We start from the raw sequence: 22,827 nt of genomic DNA on the forward strand, positions 1-22,827 counted from the left end.
ACACAAGGCTTGAGGCACAAAGGGAAATCTGGAAGCATAGTCAGGCAAAGCAAGCAAGTTCATAGTGCAGGAGAGAATGCAAGGAAGAGCGATACAAAATACTGGAAAACACAAGTGAAGCACAAAAAGATCCATAGACATGGTGAAGAATATAATCAATGAAAGCCAGGGAAGCCAAGAAGCAGAAACTGATAAAGCAGTAAGAGTGAGCTGGGAGTTAATCTCGAGGCTGTTTTTTATAACCTGCTGGAACAATGTTAGTGAAGGATTTCATTACACATAGGTGAAATTGATCTTCAGCTTGATAGTGTTTTCACGGCAACAGGTTGATTGACTGGTTGATTACAAGCTCTATCAGTTGCTGTGGTGTTTCAGGTGTGTAATTTTGTGCTCCTACAGGAAAGAGTGTAACAGTTTCCTACTGTTGATAGAACAGAACATTCATGTGACTTAAGGTACAGTTATCTACAAAACACCTCTGATGTTGGGGAGAAGTATTACAGTTTTGTTTTTATTTACATAATTAGAGCACCTGTGGAGTTCTGAGATGAAACACAAACCAGGAGATACCAGGTCCTCCAGGAAGTGAGACTGAGAACCCTAATCTTCTTGCTTAGAGGCAGATTTATCAGTTTTCTAGTATAACTGTAACGAACAGTTCTTTCCGGACCCTATGCGGACGACACAATCCGACGAAGTGGAGAAACACTAGGGAAACGTCATGCAGGAAAACGGGGCTGAAGACAGGGGGGGCGTGTCCAAGGTGCACTGGTGCACGGGGAAGGTGTGGCCGAGGCGAACAATCCAAAAGAGTAGTCCTTAGGGAATATCCAAAACACAAGCGTAAGTCCAAAACCAGGAGATCCATCAGAACAAGGGAATTAAAAACACGAAGGCCAGACCGGAACCGGCAGACAAGGAACAGGAACAGGGGTTAAAACTTTAACGGGACCAGGCGCTTCCAGGTCCCGGAATCGCACGATATGGAAATCAGATGCAGAGCCCGGATGAGCGTCAGCGCCTGGCTTTTAAGGTGGGCTGGGAATGGGAAACAGGTGCACAGAATAAAGTCTTTAGTGAAAGGGGTGGAGCACCCTTAAGGAGGGGGGACTATAATCGTGACAATAACTGTGTGAACGTTTTCCACAATACAACACATTCTTACTGGCAGCAGTTCAAACTGAAGACCAGAGGCAGCATAGCACCTTGAACAGAGCTGTCTGAGGTTTGCAGTAATAATTGTTTTTATCAGTTATTACTTCTGTAAAACATTAAAGAATTCCAACCATCTAATTTTATTTTACAATTACTCCTTTATATTTTGGTTATTTTTTCTTCTTTAAGCTAAGCAGTGTGATGGGTAGCAGAGAATGATATTTTTCTGGCAGGATTCCACACTTCTTTATAGAAAATGGTGACAGGAGTATGGAATAAACTACCCAGCCATGAGCTTGTAGCTGATAGCCTGGGTTCTTGCCAAATAGCCTCTTGTTTGTAGGTATTTCTATGTTCGTATGGAATCTGGAACACCAGGTGCAGCAACAGGGACCTGACTCTAAGAGAGCCAGCTGTGAGCCTGCAGTGAGCTCACTGTGAGGGTGTTCTTTATAATTCCTAACATGCACTCACAGGTTGTTTTACACACCATTAGCGTCTGCCAGTCTTGAACACTCATCTCTAAATAATTCACGATCAAATCAGAACAATATGCATTTATGGGGTGCAAAGGAGTTTTTATAATAAAGATCAGGATGACTAATTTCATGATTCAAAAGTTCTTTATTACTATAATTTTTCTCTCACTAACAGCACGTACAACAGGACTAAACAACACGCACACTTGGACAGCGGATGATGGAGAAGCTAAGCACGTCTAAAACGTTGCTAACAAATACATCTGAGTACTGAGGGGCGCAATAAGGTTACAGTCGCAGAGATAAAGCTAAAACACAACACAGCCATCAGCAATGAGGTGCTGCCCTCTGTGTGGGCTACTCTGGGCAGTCAGATTTGTTCAGGGTCTTCTGGACAGTAGCCTGGGACCCCTGGCTGGCCTCGCATGTCACGGAGTGCAGCGATTTCCAGTCGGCCTCGGACAGCGTCAGGGTGCTGCTCCAGCTGTAGGTGCCGTCCCTCTCCAGGATCCCAGGGGTCTTGGTGACGCTGCTGCTCTTGGAGCTGCCGTCGATCTTCCACTGCAGGCTCCAGTCGGACGGGAAGCCCTTGTTGGCCAGACACAGCAGCGTGGCGCTTCTCTTGGTGCTCAGCTCCACAGTCGAGGGTGGCAGGAGGGACAGAGACGGCAGAGCATTACCTGCAGACGGAAACCGGTTGGAATGAGATCAGAGAGACTCACAGCCGCCTGGGAGAGACTCACACAGACCCACAGGGAACAAGAACCTGAACTGTCGCAAAATAGACATTATTTCACTATTGACAGATAGCTGAAAAAGGAAAAGGAAGTTCTACACGTTTGTACAGGGTCTGAATAACTGTTTCAAGACATTCAGGACTAAAGTTCATCAGTTGGAAATACATGTATTTAAAATTCCTTAAATACACCTAATTTTGGTAATTTTGGTAAGTTTATTTCCCTAAATGTGTTTTAAACATATCTTGCTTATTGAGGACTACAAACTAAAGCTGTATCCCTGCTGCCTCCTGTACTAAAAGCCCAACTAGGCGCCTCTCGCCTCCCGCTGAATAAATCTGACCCGTAACGGCAGGATCGTTTCATCGTCTGCAGGACCCATCAGCACTGGCGGGTACTGAGGCTTTATAAGTGCAAGACGCTACAAATAACTGTGAAATTCGATAGTGTATTCCCCTGGAGAAGAAAAACGTATGCCTGCTATGAAATATTAAGTACAAATAAAACACTTTTTTAATTGTTTAATAAAACACTTCTTGTTGGATTAAGCATTTTTGGAACTTAATATGATGACTGTACAGTTACTACAAAAAGTACGTTTTCTTGTCTTCATTTCCGTTGTCGCTATTTATTCAAAATCTTACAAAGTGCAAATTCAAAAGCAATTATGAACCCAAGAGCAGAGATCATTAAGCGAATTTTAAACCGTCAAATCTCCGTGTAGCCGCTGAATTGTAAAATAATTATTAACGCTTCAGGAACATTGAAACGACACTAATCTACTTCAGCACTTAGCTTATCTGTACACGCTGAATTATATTTTTTTCTGTTCTTCTAAAAAAGATGTAAAAAGATGCTTTAAGTTTATATGTTGTAATTAAACAGCAATAACTCGAGTGCATACTGTATATACGAATTTATATTCCTGATATTTGAGTTTGGGTTCTGTCAACCCCCGAAGTGCAGCCGGAGCGGAGACGCGGCTCTGTTTCCACAGCCCGCGCCTGTCAGCTCTTCTCCGCCTGAAATGGATCTGAGTCAACGGCTACATTAAGGTATCACTGGTCTCACTTGGACGGGCGGGGTCTGAACCCAACAGAGTCTCAATCGGGTTTCAGACCATGGGATGTGGAAACATTCCGCTGTGCGCTTTTGACACCGACTCTGTATCTCCAGTACCAGCCGGATTAATGCACATTTCACGTTAAAGCCTACTCAAAATAGAAGCATTCTATACTATAAAGCAAACATAATAAATGGACACTCAGGATTTACACGAGATTAAGCCTGTAAAGTATCCCGCACTGTAGAGGAGCGCCGCAGCAGCTTAGCCGGGCTCAAATCGCTCTTCTCAAAACAACACTCTTCAACTTTATAAAGTAGGAACTTAAAACAAAAATCCTAACATGGGCTTCAAAGTTGCAATTTCTGTGACAAAAAATAATTTCAGAAAAACACACAGAAACAGCTCTGAAAAGACGAAGAGATCACTTACTTCCAACGCTCAGTCTGGTGCCGCCGCCGAAAGTGTACCACAGTGCTTTAACTTCATTTAGCGCTCGTACAAAAACCTGCTCCCGAACCGGATGAGCGTCTACAGCGTTTCTACAGGTTTATATCTTCCTTTATCTCGCCTGGAAACCCAAGGATCCTGACATTTAAACTATTTTATATCCAGATCGTGGAAGGTGTTAAGTAAAGGACATTAATAATCTCAACACTAAATATGATCATAAAAGCGCCCGTGTTTCTCTAAGAGCCGCGCAGTCCTGCGGGGTTTGCAAAGAAACAAGTAATAGGTTTATTCCATGCTGAAAAAAAGAAGAAAGAGAACACAACGTTTCGGCCGTGGAGCCTTCTTCAGGAACCGAAGTATTGATACGTTTTTAAAATCTCTCACCTGTCCGTTTTTAGTGCTATTTAGTTTATCCTCAGTGCGTCGCGACGAACCCAGCAATCACAAGTCGCAAACCGAGATGTCTCCCTGGACTGGACGCAGGAGTATTATACCGCTTCCTTGCACATCACATTTATCAAGCTCTTGGAATTAGAATTCCAGCACTGCTGGTACGGTTCACAAATTACCTCACTCACATTTTCACTCCTATTCTGCATCTTACTCACACTTGTGCTGTCACTATCGTTGCTATACTTGCGTTTCAGAGTCCCAGATTTGAGCCAGTGCTCCATAATAAGCCTTCTGCTTCTTTAAATTACACGCAGAACTTTTAAACTCAATGTAAGACATTATAATTAATAGTTGCTTATACTTCACACTCCACTCAAAGCACTTTACAGGTAATGTAATCACCTGCATCCACCTTATAAGAGAAATTCAGGCTCTTAGAGTGGAAAGTGCCCTTTATTCCCAGCACAGCAGCAAAGACACGGGCACACAAATACTGCGTCATTGGGCTATAACACGCTCGGGACATTTGGGGTACAGATCTATAGGGTGGTTAAGTGGTTACAGGTATAATAATAATAATAATTGCTTACACTTATATAGCGCTTTTCTGGACACTCCACTCAAAGCACTTTACAGGTAATGGGGACTCCCCTCCACCACCACTAATGTGCAGCATCCACCTGGATAATGCAACGTCAGCCATAGTGCGCCAGAACCTCACCACACATCAGCTATCAGTGGGGAGGAGAGCAACGTAATGTAGCCAATTCATAGATGGGGATTATTAGGAGGCCATGATTGGTAAGGGCCAATGGGAAATTTGGCCAGGACGCCGGGGTTACACCCCTACTCTTTTCGAGAAACGCCCTGGGATTTTTAATGACCACAGAGAGTCAGGACCTCGGTTTTACGTCTCATCCGAAGGACGGCACCTGTTTTACAGTATAGTGTCCCCGTCACTATACTGGGGCATTAGGATCCACATGGACCGCAGGGTGAGTGCCCCCTGCTGGCCCCACTAACACCTCTTCCAGCAGCCACCTTAGTTTTTCCCAGGAGGTCTCCCATCCAGGTACTGACCAGGCTCACACCTGGTCAGTACCTGGATGGGAGCCTTGGCAATACCTGGATGGGAGACCTAAAAGGGGTATAAACCAAGGATAACTATTTACATGGCAGCCCAACATCCCACTTCAATGTGCAACCGCACCAGATGGTCAACCCTCGCTGGCCAGTAGCCCTCAGTCCCCCTTTGTCTTCTCCTCCCATCCTGCACCTCTCCACACACCTCAGCCGGGCGCTCCTCGGCCACAACGCCAGGCGAGGGGGCCACAATATTCAAAAGTAAGAACAAAATGGTATGAACAATAAGAGCAACAGTCGAAACGCACTCGCATATCAAAACGTAAACTGCGTAACCATGCAGTCATGACAACTAGTGATGCACAGGTTCACTCGTTTAAAAAAAAAAGATTTTAGATCGGGTTGGGCAGATGACCCGTGCATCACTAGCAACAATACACTGGTGCAAGGCGCCAAGGACATCACTGCCAAACTGACTCGTTTTCAATGTGTGAAATCATTTCATTCGTGGTGAATAAAACTAAAACACTGAAGCGATAGGCGTTGATGGGGAGAATGAAGAGGGAGATGGTCCCCTATAACTCATGCTTCATTCAAACACAAAGGCAACAGAAGGGTACAGCCAAGGAGAATGAATGGAAACTTTGCCCTTTCGGCAGACCCTCAGGCCAGCCAAGGCTATTACTAGGCTGGTGCTCACCCCCCCATTACTGACACACACAGTCCCCTTAATGGCTGGTGAAACTCTGATACCTAGAATCAACACACAAGTCCCTCCTCCCACTTTTTAAAGCCTGCAGTTCTTAACAGTGCTCCTAGGGGGAGCCCCTTAGTAGCAAACACGACAATATTCTTTCCTCAGACTTAAACTTAAACAGCGTAGACTTGTTTTGAGAAAGATGATTAGGTCAGCCCGCGGACCACCTGGCGCACGATCCCGGATGACGGGTGGTCCGTGGACCACACTTTGAGAACCACTGCTATAACTAATGTAGTAGGAAACCAGCAGGTTGTTAAAGGTGGAACATAAGGATTAACTATATTTTGTCATTTACTGTCATCTTTTACTCCATTTTTAGAAGTGTAAAAGTCTAGCAGAGATAAGATTCTGCGATCATGGCAGTGGTAAGGATGCAGCTCTGACTGCTCATGGAAAACTTGTAATCCTGTCTCTTGGGGATTCAAAGCTGCAGGAAGGACATCTGGGTGTTTATGCTGATTTTTCAGGGTCACCAGGACAGTCTGGAGTAAAACACTGACAGACAGCTTTTGTATTTGGCACAAAGAGTGGAATTTAAACCCAGAGTAGATCTTCAATGCACTAGTAATACCTGATGCAGAATAGTCCTCTGTTTTACTTGCTACACCTCAATGTGATTTTATCCTTAGAAAGAGCTGAAAGAATAACAATGGTCCTTGGTCTCTATGGATAAACCATCAGTCTGTCGGTTGCTATAGAGACAGGTTAAAGGAACATAATCTCTTCATTCTGGAACAAGACAGACTTGAAGGTTTGAACAATCTCAATCCTGACAGGGGCAGCTCAAAGGATACTTCAGACTCTGTAGCTCATTGAGGATGGAAGATCACATTCAGAAAATAAAATGAACCACCCAGGTGGTTCAGGTCCAAGTTCTGGTCTCTCTTTCAAAAAGATTCTAAATAAAATTTGAGATTCACTCATTTGAAATGTCACATGAGCAAGATGGACCAAATTAATCCTTTTGTTTACTGTTCTTTGAGAATGTCATTTTCAATACCTAGCGTGGAATTAAGAAGTTGTTGTAAAACAGAAAATGAAACCATGGTCTTTGTGAAAGAGAGACAAGAACAGGAGACTGTGGACAGCACAGACAGACAGGACCGAGCTGTGGTGAGCATGCAGGCACGTGTGGTGCAGCACAGCCTATGGACACCAGCAGAGACTGGTGCAGGCAGACAGTCCAGATCTGGGGTCAGAAGCAAGTGTTGCCCGATGCCATAGAGACACAGTGAAGACACTAAGGGGAAAATGGCCAATCCAGAATCACAGTTAAGACAAGAAGGCAATGTTCAAGCATGAGTAATACACAGGTTGTTAGCACAAAGGGAAATCCAGGTGTGATGTGCTCTGAGCAAAGTAAGAGTCAAACATCCAAGACACAGCACAGGGTATTAGAGAACTAGGAAACTAAGGAACTCAAGATGAGGAATACAATGAGGACTACCACCACCAGGCGTGGATGTAAAATGCCTGCAGATGATACAGGTTTCCTATCATAAATCGTAACTGACACTGAATGACAGGTGAGTTACCATAACAAATGCCAGCTCACTCAGCACTCCCCCAGCAAAAGTGAGCCTGGATTATTTTACACTTTCAAAACCAAACTGACTTCCCAGTGGGACTGTGTCTTTCAGTTAGATCTGACTCTGCTCCTGAAGAGATACACTGATGTTTGGTTTTCAATCTGATTATACCTGTTAAACTCTGAAGTAGAACATAAAACACTTATATATATACAGTGCCTTGCGAAAGTATTCGGCCCCCTTGAACTTTTCAACCTTTTGCCACATTTCAGGCTTCAAACATAAAGATATACATTTTTTATTTTATGTGAAGAATCACCAACAAGTGGGACACAATTGTGAAGTGGAACGAAATCTATTGGATTTTTGAAACTTTTTTAACTAATAAAAAAATGAAAAGTGGGGCGTGCAAAATTATTCGGCCCCTTTACTTTCAGTGCAGCAAACTCACTCCAGAAGTTCAGCGAGGATCTCTGAATGATCCAATGTTGTCCTAAATGACTGATGGTGATAAATAGAATCCACCTGTGTGTAATCAAGTCTCTGTATAAATGCACCTGCTCTGTGATAGTCTCAAGGTTCTGTTGAAAGCACAGAGAGCATCATGAAGACCAAGGAACACACCAGGCAGGTCCGTAATACTGTTGTGGAGAAGTTTAAAGCCGGATTTGGATACAAAAAGATTTCCCAAGCTTCAAACATCCCAAGGAGCACTGTGCAAGCGATCATCTTGAAATGGAAGGAGTATCAGACCACTGCAAATCTACCAAGACCTGGCCGTCCCTCTAAACTTTCAGCTGAGACAAGGAGAAGACTGATCAGAGATGCAGCCAAGAGGCCCATGATCACTCTGGATGAACTGCAGAGAACTACAGCTGAGGTGGGAGAGTCTGTCCATAGGACAACAATCAGTCTTACACTGCACAAATCTGGCCTTTATGGAAGAGTGGCAAGAAGAAAGCCATTTCTCAAAGATATCCATAAAAAGTCTCGTCTAAAGTTTGCCACAAGCCACCTGGGAGACACCCCAAACATGTGGAAGAAGGTGCTCTGGTCAGATGAAACCAAAATCGAACTTTTTGGCCACAATGCAAAACGATATGTTTGGCGTAAAAGCAACACAGCTCATCACCCTCAACACACCATCCCCACTGTCAAACATGGTGGTGGCAGCATCATGGTTTGGGCCTGCTTTTCTTCAGCAGGGACAGGGAAGATGGTTAAAATTGAGGGGAAGATGGATGCAGCCAAATACAGGACCATTCTGGATGAAAACCTGTTGGAGTCTGCAAAAGACCTGAAACTGGGACGGAGATTTATCTTCCAACAAGACAATGATCCCAAACATACAGCAAAATCTACAAAGGAATGGTTCACAAATAAACGTATCCAGGTGTTTGAATCGCCAAGTCAAAGTCCAGACCTGAATCCAATCGAGAATCTGTGGAAAGAGCTGAAAACTGCTGTTCACAAACGCTCTCCATCCAACTTCACTGAGCTCGAGCTGTTTTGCAAGGAAGAATGGGCAAGAATTTCAGTCTCTCGATGTGCAAAACTGATAGAGACATACCCCAAGCGACTTGCAGCTGTAATAGCAGCAAAAGGTGGCTCTACAAAGTATTAACGCAAGGGGGCCGAATAATTTTGCACGCCCCACTTTTCATTTTTTTATTAGTTAAAAAAGTTTCAAAAATCCAATAGATTTCGTTCCACTTCACAATTGTGTCCCACTTGTTGGTGATTCTTCACATAAAATAAAAAATTTATATCTTTATGTTTGAAGCCTGAAATGTGGCAAAAGGTTGAAAAGTTCAAGGGGGCCGAATACTTTCGCAAGGCACTGTATATTATTGATGGAAAAATATATATATAATTTATCCGTATTCAACACTACAGTATTAATTCAAGCACATTGTGTAATATGTCAACTGTCTTTACATATCTTAAGCAGCTCCAACAATTACAGCTACACATCAAAGGACAAGACTTGGGACAGGACTTAGCAGGTCAACTCATGTTACATATCAAAGGACAGGACCTGAAAGCTACACATCAAAGGACAGGACCTGAGACAGGACAAACTGGTCAACTCATGCTACATATCAAAGCACAGCTACACATCAAAGGACAGGACTTGGGACAGGACCAACTGGTCAACTCATGCTACATACTGTATCAAAGGGTAAGACAAATACCCATTAAGCGGTGAAACAAAACATCTTCCTGAGATCATACTGTATATAAGAGCTGGGAAACCCTCGCGGTTTGTCTGTCCTACGGGGCAGACCCAACACACATTGATGTCATTATTGAGCTCAATAAAACTGAATCTGCACAAGACTTAGTCCTGCTCCTCTGATGAAGAATTTCCTACAACAACTCCAACTCAACAGGTACAATCAATTCACTTCAGGAGTACTAAAGTACTTAAGGTGATTTTCCAAAACATTTTAAAAAGGACTGATGACTTCAAGAGGACCTTCAACACATAACCACCTGGAAAAACCACAGTCCCAAATTCCAGGAGGATTCCTGCTTGATTTTGGAAAAGGGTTTAATAAAGACACAGACTTCTGTACAATAAACACTGATGTAGAGAGGGTAGCTACCAAAACTAAACCACTGTTACAGGATATAACCATTATGCCTGCTGACCAACAGAAACTGTTTCCAATCACACTTAACTTAACACAGAACTGAAGCTCCTCACATTTCTTTATTGGGAGTCATTGATAAGGAGGATGGAGCTGTGCTGCTATTTTTCATATGAGGAGAGATCTCAGGAGGCTGGATTGCATCACACTGGTTATGTTCTAAATCAACATCAACATGCTTATAAATGTATATTTAACTCTTAAAAGACAAAATCATTCAAACAAAGGATAAATAAGTAAGGTGGGTTTAAAGGCACAAAGTCTGATATGCAGAGACACAGATTACTTATTTTCTAAAAAACATTCTGAATAAATGCTGGAATTTTGAGTCTGTCAAAATAAAGACTTTTTCCAGTATGGGAGCAGGTTTTCTCAATACGGCAGACTCCAGACATCTTCTGTTTGCTTATAGTTATTCTTGTGCTTCTGACTCCCAGTGAAAGGAATACTGTTACTGTTCTGTTGGATTATCAAACAGAAGGAAGATCAACACCAGAATTATTTGCATAGAAAAGGCACTTTGCATTGGCGGTACATGCTTCAGTGCTCTGGGAGTGTTTATAACTCTGTGAGTTTAACACTTCATACTGAGAACTGTCCTTCATGGCAACAGAACCCACAGCAGCAATGACTTTAATCACTGTCTTTATCTGGGCACTCTTCATTTCAACTCAGGGTAGGAATGCATTTGATTTGAAATATTTAATGAACATGCTATTTAATTGAATAGAATAAACTACTATGAGTAATGATAATTATTTGATGTTTAAAGGTCAAAAGATGTTTTGTTCAAAGAAGGAAATCATACAACAAAAAGACATAATATTATACTGTATTTCCTGATATGTTTTTACAATTGTAACTATTTACCATATGCTCTGTCTTATTTACAAATTTCAGAAGCCGGAGGACAGATTACTGTGACTCAGATTCCAGTTAAATCTACTGCTCCAGGACAGAGTGTCACTGTGAACTGTAAGATCAGTCCTGCAGTTAACATATATAATTCTAAGCATGTACTAGCCTGGTACCAACAGAAAGCTAGAGAAACTCCTAAACTCCTGATTTTTGCATCAACTACCCGTCAAACTGGGATCCCAGAGCGTTTCAGCGGCAGTGGATCTGGGATTGATCAAGGTGCTCTCAATGGTGCTTCTGTAGAGAGTGGTAAGAATGGGCGGGGGAAGGTCTGCCCTACTCAGTCAACGCAGGAAATAGAGATGCTGCTGTGCTTTCTTGGCTAGGGAGGTGTTATTGAGGGACCAGGTGAAGTCATCTGTAATGTGTACACCAAGAAACTTGGTGCTTCTACCTATCTCCACAAGGGAGCTGTTGATGTGCAGTGGGGAGTGATCAGCGTGGGTCCTACTGAAATCAATGATTATCTCTTTTGTTGTATTTAGATTAAGAGACAGGATGTTGTTTGTGCACTAGTCCACTAGTTGCTCCACCTCCTCTCTTTATGCAAACTTGATGATGCAGTTGATCCGTGCTTGGCAGAATCGTCTTAAGTCATCAGTGTGAACAGCAGTGGGATGAGCACACAGTCCTGGGGGTTCCGGTGCTCATTGTGATGGAGCTGGAGATGTTATTACCGATCCGGACTGTCTGAGGTCTTTTGGTCAGAAAGTCCAGAATCCAGTTACAGAGGGAGGCATTGATGAATCAGCTTCTGGGGGATGGTTGTATTGAATGCTGAGATGAAGTCAATGAAGAGCATTCTTACATAAGTGTCTTTCTTGTTCAGGTGGGACAGGGTCAGGTGGAGGGCAAGAGATACAGTATCATCAGTAGACCGGTTGGGGTGGTATGCAAACTGAAGGGGGTTCAGAGGGGTATGGAGTCTGGACTTTATGTGGCCTTTCGAAGCACTTCATGATAATTGTTGTGAGCACCACAGACCAGTAATCATTGAGGCAGAACACAGCTGACTTATTCGGCACTGGTATAATATTGGTGGATATTAGGCATATGTAGATGGCAGCCTGGCACAAGGAGATATTAAAAATATTTGTGAGGACTTCAGCTAGCTGTTCTGCTGTTCTGCACATACCTAGTTGCATGCTCAAGGAATATTATCAGGTCCAGCAGCCTTATGTGGATTAACTTTGGCTAATGTCCTCTTCATATCAGCTGTGGACAGGCAAAGCACCTGATCATCGGGAGGAAGTGTGGTTTTCCTCGCAGGCACAACATTCAGTGCTTCGAACCATGCATAGAAGTTATTCAGCACATCCTGAAGGGATCACCGTCACTGGCACGTGGAATAGTCCTGTAATCAGTAATGGCCTGGATGTCCTGCCACATGCACCGCATATCTCTAGTGTCCAGGAAGTGGCCATGGATTTTCCTTGCATAGGTTCGTTTTGCCTCCTTGATGGCATGAGACAGGTTGGCCCTCGCAGTCCTGAGGGCTGCCTTATCGCCTGATCTAAATGCAGCATCATGGGTTCTTAGCAGTGAGTGGACCTCTGCAGTCAGCCATGGCTTCTGGTTGGCCCTTGTGATGATAGATTTAGAGACAGTGACGTCATCTTTAGACTTACTGATGTAGCCAGTCACAGATGCTGCATACTCTAAATTAATTAGACGATCATAGGTAGCAGCCTCCCTGAACATATTCCAGTCTGTGTGCTTAAATCAGTCCTGTAATGCTGAGATAGCTCCCTCTGACCATACTCTGATCTGTTTCAGGACTGGTTTGGAAAGTTTGAGCAGCAGTCTGTATGCTGGAATAAACATAACAGAGATGTGGTCAGAGTAGCCCAGGTGGGGGCGGGGAACAGCCTTGTATGCATTGATATTTGTGTAAACTAAGTCCATAATGTTATACCCTTCTGGTTGTAAAATTAACACATTGAAAAAATTTAGGAAGAACTGTCTTAAGATCCGCACCATTGAAGTCGCCGGCAACAATGACAAAGCCATGGGGTGAGCAGTTTGCAGATCGCTGATGGCCCCTAAAGGACTCGCAACACCTCTTTAGAGTCGATGCTGGACAGGATGTACACAGCCACAAAAAGAACAGTAGTAAATTCCCTTGGTAAACAGAAGGGCTGACAGCTCTTAACAGTAACGCTGTTATTCATTTCACTGATGATGAGCAATGACTGGAGAGTATTGCAACATTTTTGCACCATTTTTTGTTTATATAAACACACTAACCACCACCCAGTTCTGAGTTGTAGGGTAATATAGATGCTGGCTGCCTTCGAGTCAACAATATCAGTCAACTGTGCTAGCTTTAACATCAGAAGCAAGAATACCATTAATGAAATACTGAAGCCATTACTGAAATAAAATTCAGCACAGTGCTACTGCAAAACATTCATGAGACTAAACTGGAATTTTGTGGTCTAAATACAAAGTGTTACACCTGGCACAACCCCAATAGAGTCCATCACTCAGTCAGCAGCAGCCCTACTGCCAAGCATGGTGGAGCAGCTTCAGGTTATAGTTCTGCTTCTCCTCAGCAGGAACTGGGAGACTTCACTTTGAATGACAACGCCCAAGTTCAAAGTGTAATTAACTATTGTGGAGCAAATATTTGCCTTAACCCGCTTGGCTGAGAGCCGACCTCCTGGCCATAGGACGAGGAGGCCAGGATCCCCAAGCAAGGTATCCAAGGAGTAGCTGCAGAGGTGGAGTTGGGGTGGAGGTGGGATGCAAAAGTCGCACACTAGGAAGAGAGATATCGCATTTGGTATTTATAGCATTTGGTGGAGGAAGGATGAAGGGAGTGATTGCTAATTTCTGACGGCTGGGAATGATTGAATGTGGTTGTTGTCATCCCTCCCAAACTTTCGTTAAATAAACTCCATTTGTCAAGAGTGAGGGGGCAATTAATGGAGCAAAGTACAGATGCAGCCATTCAAAGTGCGCGGTACAGACACCGCAGTACAGATACCGCAGGTATGATGACACGCGATACCGCGGTGCGTGATTGGTTGACCGACAGGGGCACTCGTGGTCCGTTGGTCTGTCGTAGAAAGACTTACTGTAAACGTCTTTACTGTGCCCGTTGTAGATATTGAATTTTACCACTGAAGGGAAATCTTAGTAGCTGAGCATAAAAAGAATAGGAGCATACTGTAACGCGTGTGAAGGCCATAAACGATATTAATTTTGGAACGTAAACATACAGTATATGGCTGGTCTTGGTACTTTAAAGAAAAAAATACACACCAGTATTCCATTTCTCCCTAAACATTGTAAGCTTCGAAGTCTTTAACTAACGTGATACCGGAGTCAACAAGCATACTTTTAGAATTTGATTAAAAGGGAATATAATATGGAATCGCGTATCTAAAGAATTTAATAACGGTATGATTATATCCGTGTACTGCGGCAGGACTGTGTAGGGCTGTTTCGCCTACCTGATCATGCGAGCTGTCTTGTAGCCTACTGGTCTAGGTGCGTGACTACCAACTGGCAGGTTGTGTGTTCGAATCCAGCTGGTGCTGGACTTTTCATTTTTATTCATTTATTTTTTAATCGCGTAACATAAACATATTACCGTATGCAAACTGTACTGTATACAGTATGTATATGTATATTTAATGTCTTAACTGTGCCCGTTTAATTGAATTAAAAAAAAATTTAACACGAACATTAAGCTGTTTACATCTTCCGCCTGAGAACAGTCACCCGTTACTACCCAACGCAGAATGGTGATTGGCTGACACTATCTGACACCCCTCTGATTGGAGAAAAAAGACGTGCTGGTGTGCTATACACACTACCAGGAAGAGGATTTCTTTCTATTCAAAACGTGTATTTTAAAAGTTTAAGAAGTAAAAACCTTACAGCGTACACAGATTTCTAAACTGATCAGGATCGTTATCTTTGTCTTATGAATAATAATGTTCACCGCTCTGTCCAGCAAATTAATAATAAACTTTATTTTATATAGCGTTTTAAATGAATAAGTAATTAGATTGCTCATAAACCTAATCACTTGCTTTTTCTTTTTATTTAGGCTCAGATTTCAACTATAGATCGTATTATTAATAACCATAATAACAACCAACCAACAAAAACAACCATATAAACATAATGGTGGTGCTGGACCTTCCAGTTTTATTTATTTATTTTTTAATCGCGTAACATAAACATATTACCGTATGCAAACTGTACTGTATACAATATGTATATGTATATTTAATGTCTTAACTGTGCCCGTTTAAGTATTGAATATTCATATCTAATTTTACCACTGAAGGGAAATCTTAACATAAACATACAGTATATGGCTGGTCTCGGTACTTTAAAGAAAAAAATACACACCGGTATTCCATTTCTCCCTAAACATTGTAAGCTTCGAAGTCTTTAACTAACGTGATACCGGAGTCAACAAGCATACTTTTAGAATTTGATTAAAAGGGAATATAATATGGAATCGCGTATCTCAAGAAATTAATAACGATATAATTATATTCATGTTGCAAAAGAACTGCAACAGACATAAAAACTCCCTTGCATGGTTTCATTACGACCAGAATCGGTCTTGAGATATTTTTAACTATTTGAGAGGTATGTGTTAACACCGATACTACAGTGCTTAAGTACTGCTCACGTATATGTTTCTAGGTTTATATTATGCATTTCATACGGTCAAATTACTTTTGAGCAACTAATAAGAAGCGCGAAACGGTATGCGTTTTAGTTTCGTTTTGTGTTGGGACCCGTGGATTGATTAGAGATATCAAGTACATACAAGTCATTTTTTAAATGTTGTAGTTCGTCTTGAAAAAATGTTACGAGTACATCATCTATCAACAATTACACAGGTTCTGTTTCCATATTGCGGATTTTGGTTACGTAATATTATTTTCTAGATTTCACGTTGTGAATATGATGGGATGTCTGATGGGATGTTTCTAAAAATCCATCCTCTGTAAAACGTCTTCTCTAGTTGTCCTGCATATGTATTCGCTAATGAAGCTGTGTGTTCTGAGCCTAGATCTCTACATTTCTGTATGAACCAGCTTAGAGGGCTAAAGACAGCTTGTGTTTAAATTGAGTGTAAGGCAATTTATGCTTCTAAAGTCATGGTCAGCATTTATCTTTGTACTGTGCTGTAAACTTGTTCTGTGCCAAGTCACATTATTTTATAGCGTTTTTAAAGCGTTATCAAATACAGTGTTACTGTAGTTTACTGAGTCCCATGTCACATGGTCTGTGATTGAAACCTGTAAAACCGGTTTAATTCATCACAGCCAGCACTCTTCAGGTGTGAGGGTCTTCTGCTCAGAATGAAACGCTAAAATGTTTGTGTATATTCTAATGGTAGTGGGGGCGGGGTGTGTGGGAACAGGTTTGGTTGAAACATTTTCTCTGAAAGCATTTTCTTCGCAGTTTAACCGATCTTGTTACAGCATGTTACAGTTTACTATTATTAACCATATTAATTTTAAGTGCTTAATGTAAAATCTTGTAAAAATATATTTTCATTGTTCAAATATACATTAAGTCTGACTATCATATAATAAGTTAAATACAAAACTAAAGAAAAAATAGGGTTAAATATAATTCAAAATATTTTGCTAACAATGTTAACTGTTTATGAATAATAAAATGTATTAACTAAGGAGTAGGATGGCACAGTTGTTAGTATGTTTTTTGTTTTTTTTAACCCAATCTCCGGGAAACCATTAGTACGATGGTGAATCGGAGATTCTCAACCCTTGCTGCCTACGACTGGAAAAGAATTCGTGATCGGATCAACGAAATGCTTCGTAGGAGGAGGCGGTCTTTTCCTCTTTTCCAGTCTGTCCACAAACAAAACATTCCTGTTAGACAAGAGGAATTGAAAAAAAAACAATGTTGTCAATGAAAACCGGTGTGTGTGTCTCTCCCTGCTGGATGTCCCTCTCACAAACTGCTGAATGAATAAAATAATTTTATTGAAAACGAGTTTGCGATTGTCTGGTCTTTAAATTCTGGAGATACGCGATTCCATATTATATTCCCTTTTAATCAAATTCTAAAATTTGTTTTCTTTAAAGTACCGAGACCAGCCATATACTGTATGTTTAAGTTCCAAAATTAATATTGTTTATGGGCTTCACACGCGTTGCAGTATGCTCAGGCACTAAGTAAAAGGAGATGCTTCGTATTGCTTGACTCATTTTAAAAACTAAGTTATAAATATAAAAATTGCAGGCGCTGCTCTTGTGCGTCGGCTCCTACACAGTGCCTGTCTGCCATAAGCGTTACAATATACATACAGTACCCAACACTGCTTGTACCCATCTGTCATGCAAATAAAACACCTTGAATTGAATTGAATTGAGGGGAGAAGGGGGGGATACTAAAGCCAATACTGGCTCAATGGGCTTTGACATGCTAATGCGTTGGTTTAACGGTCCGGGTGTGGCAGGCTTCCAATGTCAACTCGACTCGATTAGAAGACAATGAACGTATTTTAGCCCTAAATGAATTAATAGCAAACATGGTTTACATAAAATACATTTTTCCAAGAAAGTTTATAATAATACGATCTATAGTTGAAATCTGAGCCTACTTTAAAAATAAAGGAAAAGCATTTTCAGAGAGCAATCACGCTGTGTTTATGTAGAAAAAGTGATTAGGTTTATGAGCAATCTAATTACCTATTCGCTTAAAACCCTATATAAAATAAAGTTTATTTAGAGATGAATGATCAGTGTCGCAGATTAAATAATGTGAGTCAGGAAACTAACACAGCGCCACCGGATTTAATAACGCAGTAAAAACGCTATAAAATAATGTGACACAGTACAGCACAGTACAACAATACTGACCATGACTTTAGAAGCATAAATTACCTTACACTCAATTTAAACACAAGCTGTCTTTCTGTATGAACCTCTAAGCTGGTTCATACAGAAAATGTAGAAATGCATTAGCCTGATCATGATTAAAAAACACATAATTAAACACGCGTTTGCGATTTAAATCAGAACATGATTTAAATCAATATAAATGTTTATATTGTAACGCATACTGTCCAGCCTTCATTTCTCTATAAAAATTTACTGTTGCACACACACACACAATAGAAGCAGGAACCGCTGTCAGAAGGGAAGATATGTTCAAAATATCGCAAATATCGATCATGTTGCGATATTTTGAAATATAAAAGTCAATTGATTGTCCATAATATCGCTTACCTATTTTTTCGAAGAAATGTTTGTTAGAATAAAAGTTCAGCACCAGCTGGATTCAAACACACAACTTGCCAGTTGGTAGTCACGCACCTAGACCAGTAGGCTACAAGACAACTCGCATGCTCAGGTAGGCGAAACAGCCCTACACAGTCCTGCCAGTACACGGATATAATCATACCGTTATTAAATTCTTTAGATACGCGATTCCATATTATATTCCCTTTTAATCAAATTCTAAAAGTATGCTTGTTGACTCCGGTATCACGTTAGTTAAAGACTTCGAAGCTTACAATGTTTAGGGAGAAATGGAATACTGGTGTGTATTTTTCCTTGTGATATTTTAAGCTCTAGTTGAATGATAGGTGTCGCATTTTAAATCATTTTTGTAGCTAGAAATTATGAAACGCCCTGTTAAAAGCAAGGAAGTTTTTATGCCCCGTTGAAGTAAAACAAAATGCCTGACAAAGTATGGCTTGGACAGATTCCAAGTGCTTGTACAAATGTGCTAAAGAAATTATACTTTGAGTATACAGCTTGTCCAAAGTTATCCATTATTAATACTATTAGTAATATCTTCAGTAAAGGCTTTGATGCATAAATATTTCTGATAAAGGTAGGTTGTGTACTTTTGTCCATCTGAGCAATCTTGCTTTCATAAAATATACCAACATTTTAATGACTGATGATTAACATGCTGTAATACACAGTTCAAAATTAAAGGCTCAAATGCTGTACATGAGAGGTTAAGCTCCCCCTGGCTGTTTTACAAGGCGACACCGGATAGTTAGTCACGTGACACACGTGAAACCGCGTGATACCGCGTGTTACTGTGACACGCCCACCGGGGTATGCCGCGAAATACCTCACCCATTTTGAATGGCTGCATCTGTAGCAAATGTCAAAGTAAAATCTGCTTTACTCTGCTAAAGTTCTCATTTCTGAGATGAAAATTCAACTTTGAACAGGACAATGACCCAAATCATAAGGCTAAATCAGCAGTGGAGTGACTCAAGAATAAGAAAGAAAATGTCAATGAGTGACCAAGACAGAGCACTAGAAATAAAATTGCTGTTGATCAGAGCTTGAGTATATTTGTAAAGAAGAACATATAAAGAAATTGCACCATCATGATGTGCACAGTTGGCAAAAACGTATCCAAAAAGAGTCAAAGATGTACAGAAATTCTTTTCATGTTGCTTCCACCAGATTTAGACTTTGTGGGAGAATACTTATGCACTGGGTGTATTTTAGTTTTTATTTTGTTTATTCTTGAAATTAAATTTATGTTTGTATTAACATTATTCACTTTAATAAAGTCAAATATAATAGTAATCTTTTAATAATACACATGAAGCTCATTGTGTCTCTTTGCAACTTAGCTCCTCTACAGGCTGTGTCCTGTGTCTTTGCCTTCACCCTCAGCACCTGCAGGAAGTCCCAGCTGCAGCAGTGCAGTTGCTGTGCAGTCCTGCTGAGGGAGGTTTTTGTACGGGTGTGTAACACTGTGTGTACAGGCCACTAGTAGAATGAGCCAGACAGTAATAATCTGCTGCATCTTCAGCCTGGACTCCTGTGATTGTCAGAGTGAAGTCAGTCCCAGATCCACTGCCACTGAAACGGTCTGGGATCCCAGTCTGACGGATAGTTGCTGCATAGATCAGGAATTTATGAGTTTCTCCAGCTTTCTTTTGGTACCAGGCTAGGAATCTGTTATTGTATAGTGCTGCACTGGCCTTACAGTTCACAGTGACTGTCTGTCCAGGGAGAACAGATTTCACTGCTGGAGTCTGAGTCACAGTTACCTGTCCACTGGATTCTGCAAATGACAAAGAGAACATAATTAAATTAAAATGATGATATTTATGAAATTATGATTAATAGTAAATATCATATTGTTTTTCATTGAGTTCCTGTTTTATACAAAACATTTCATTTTTACCTATAGTTGAAAACTACGTTCATCAAATATTTCAGACACATTCCTACCTTGAGCGGAGATGAGGAGTGTCCAGATGAAGATGGTAATGAAAGTCATTGTTGCTGTGGGTTCTGTTTCCCTGAAGTGCAGCTCTCGGTCATGAAGTGTTAAACTCACAGGGCTATAAACACTCCCATAGCATGTACTGCCAATGCAAAGTGTCTTTTCTATGCAAATTGTCTTCCAGGGTTCAGCAGCCCTTGCACCCAGTCACTGCTGGAATCATAGGCTTAGTATTGTGTGTTGTGACAGAGGAAGATGAGCAGTTTAGCATGAACACTTCCAGAACAGCAGGTCTAGACAGAGAGCAGCTTTCTAAGGCGAAGAGAATGAGACACAATCAACTGAGCCCTTATTCCAATCAACACAGCTAGAATGGAGTGGAGTGTGGAGAGTCTGGTTAAAGCAGCACTTGGCTCTATGTGTTTAGACACATTACTGGTGGAGGTGATACCATGTTTAACAGAGACTGAAGCATGCAAATAGACAGTTTATATTTCATATTCTACAGCTATTGGAATATTCATAATCAGCTATTACTTAAAATCACATTTTACTTAATCTAAACACTTAAATACAGGCTTCTAGTTTAATTAGGGCTGCACAGTTTATGACTTAGACAGAGATTCGATCTGTCTTCCCTTGGCTGGCTAAGGGCTGAATTATCCAAAAGGTGAGATTGCACCATTGATTTTTAGTTCTTCCAACACAGAAGTTGTCAACAATACTCATTTCCAAACTGACTCTGTTTTTCATGGTCATGAAAAGAGCATGTTTATAAAGAGATTCATCAGTCTTACTCTGCTGACCACACTCAGCTGAGAGAACCTCATCAGCCCCTGTCAACCCTTCACTTGCGACCCAAGTGGTTTAGTTCTGTAACTACAGCCTCTCCACCGTTTCCTACTGCCAGCTAGGGACTCTGTCACAAACCATCGTTCCACTTATACTCTAGTTAACGAGCTATTGAACTTAATTGACCAGTTTTGAAAGTAGTGGGTACCACCATTAGCATTGTCAGCTCTAAGCTCTAAGATCATACACATGTTGATCTTTGGGTTTAGATTAGATTAGATTAGATTAGATTAGATTAGAAACATTTAGACACACGCTGCTCTCTGGGTTTACATTATGTACACTTAGGCACAGTCTGAGCTATATCACCCTGTAACTCCTGGGAGAGAAGAAGGTTACTGCTGGAAAGGTGTTAATTGGACCAGTAGGGGGAGCTAACTCTGTTTTCTGTGTGGGTCCTAATGCCCAAATATAGTGACAGTCAACATATACTGTACATATACAAAGGTGCCGTTCTTCGGATGAGACCTTAACAAGGTGCTGACTCTATATGGTCATTAAAAATCCTGGTGTGTTTAGTGAAAAGAGTAGGGGTGTTACCCCTGGCATCCTAGCTAAATTTCCCCTGTCCTTTACCCATCATGGCCTCCTCCTGGGACACTTTGGCTGCTGTTGCATCATCCAGGTGGGGCTACACTCCGTAGGAGTCCCCATTCCCTGTAAAGGTCTTTGAGTGTCCAGAGAAGAGCCATATAAATTAAATATTAATAATAAATGGAGGTGGACCCCCTAGGGAAATCTGCAGCACAACATTGTGTCCTGATATTGTCCTGCCCTCTACAGCTGGAGGGCGCTCCTACTCTGTCCTGTCCCTAGTTTCCTGTACTTTGTTTGTCCTTCCGGTGTGTTTTTGTCTGGGGCTATATATTTCTGGGTCACGCTTTCCTTCTCACACATATGGAATAAAAGCTTATTTTACAGGGAACTAGAGAAACTAGGAACTAGGCAGCAGAACTGAGCTCCGCGCCTCCTCCCTCTCTCTGTGCCGCGCCGGGTCTAAATATCTAAACATATGTATCTACAGTATATAGCAAGTAGTGTCACTGTAATCCACTTTCTTTGTAAACGCAGAAAAACAGATTCACAACGTGACGCTGTGTCACTGTGTAAAAAAAAACGGTATGAACACCCTATATTGTAATGAGCTGCTGAGCTACTGTAAGAATAGTTCCTTACAGTAGTTACAGTAGTAGTTCCTGCTGTCAGAGGGGCTGGAAAGTGCCCGGGGTCATTTAATTAGTATTACAATTCGCACTGAATTGAATCCATTCAGAGCCTACATTACATTTTAGCATTTCATTCAGAGCAGAAACCCTCAAACCTGAAGAAGGTTTGAGTTTTCTCTCTTCTCTTTTAAAACGTGTGTACAATGCTGTAATACAATTTAAAATAAAAGTTTAAACAGTATCAACTCAACTCCATTAATATAAGTATCGAGTGGTATTAAATAAATACATCTTTTTAGTATATATTACACTTTTCGAAAATGTATTTAAAAAATAAATCGATTACAATCTAATCTTTCCACATTTGATCCC

The 22,827-nt window shown here is 41.2% G+C and overlaps 1 gene segment (V, D, J or C); it reads right to left on the reverse strand.

Annotated features, from left to right (window-relative positions):
• Positions 1-1,759: 1,759 nt before the first annotated feature.
• Positions 1,760-20,576, reverse strand: LOC148646971 (Ig kappa chain V-III region MOPC 63-like). The segment is given in 4 exon segments: positions 1,760-2,314; positions 3,867-3,911; positions 19,976-20,272; positions 20,443-20,576. Coding segments are annotated over 4 exon segments (714 nt in total).
• Positions 20,577-22,827: the final 2,251 nt, after the last annotated feature.

Source organism: Lepisosteus platostomus, chromosome 16 (genome assembly GCF_059453375.1).
Source record: "Lepisosteus platostomus isolate fLepPlt1 chromosome 16, fLepPlt1.hap1, whole genome shotgun sequence".
Lineage (NCBI taxonomy): Eukaryota > Metazoa > Chordata > Actinopteri > Semionotiformes > Lepisosteidae > Lepisosteus > Lepisosteus platostomus.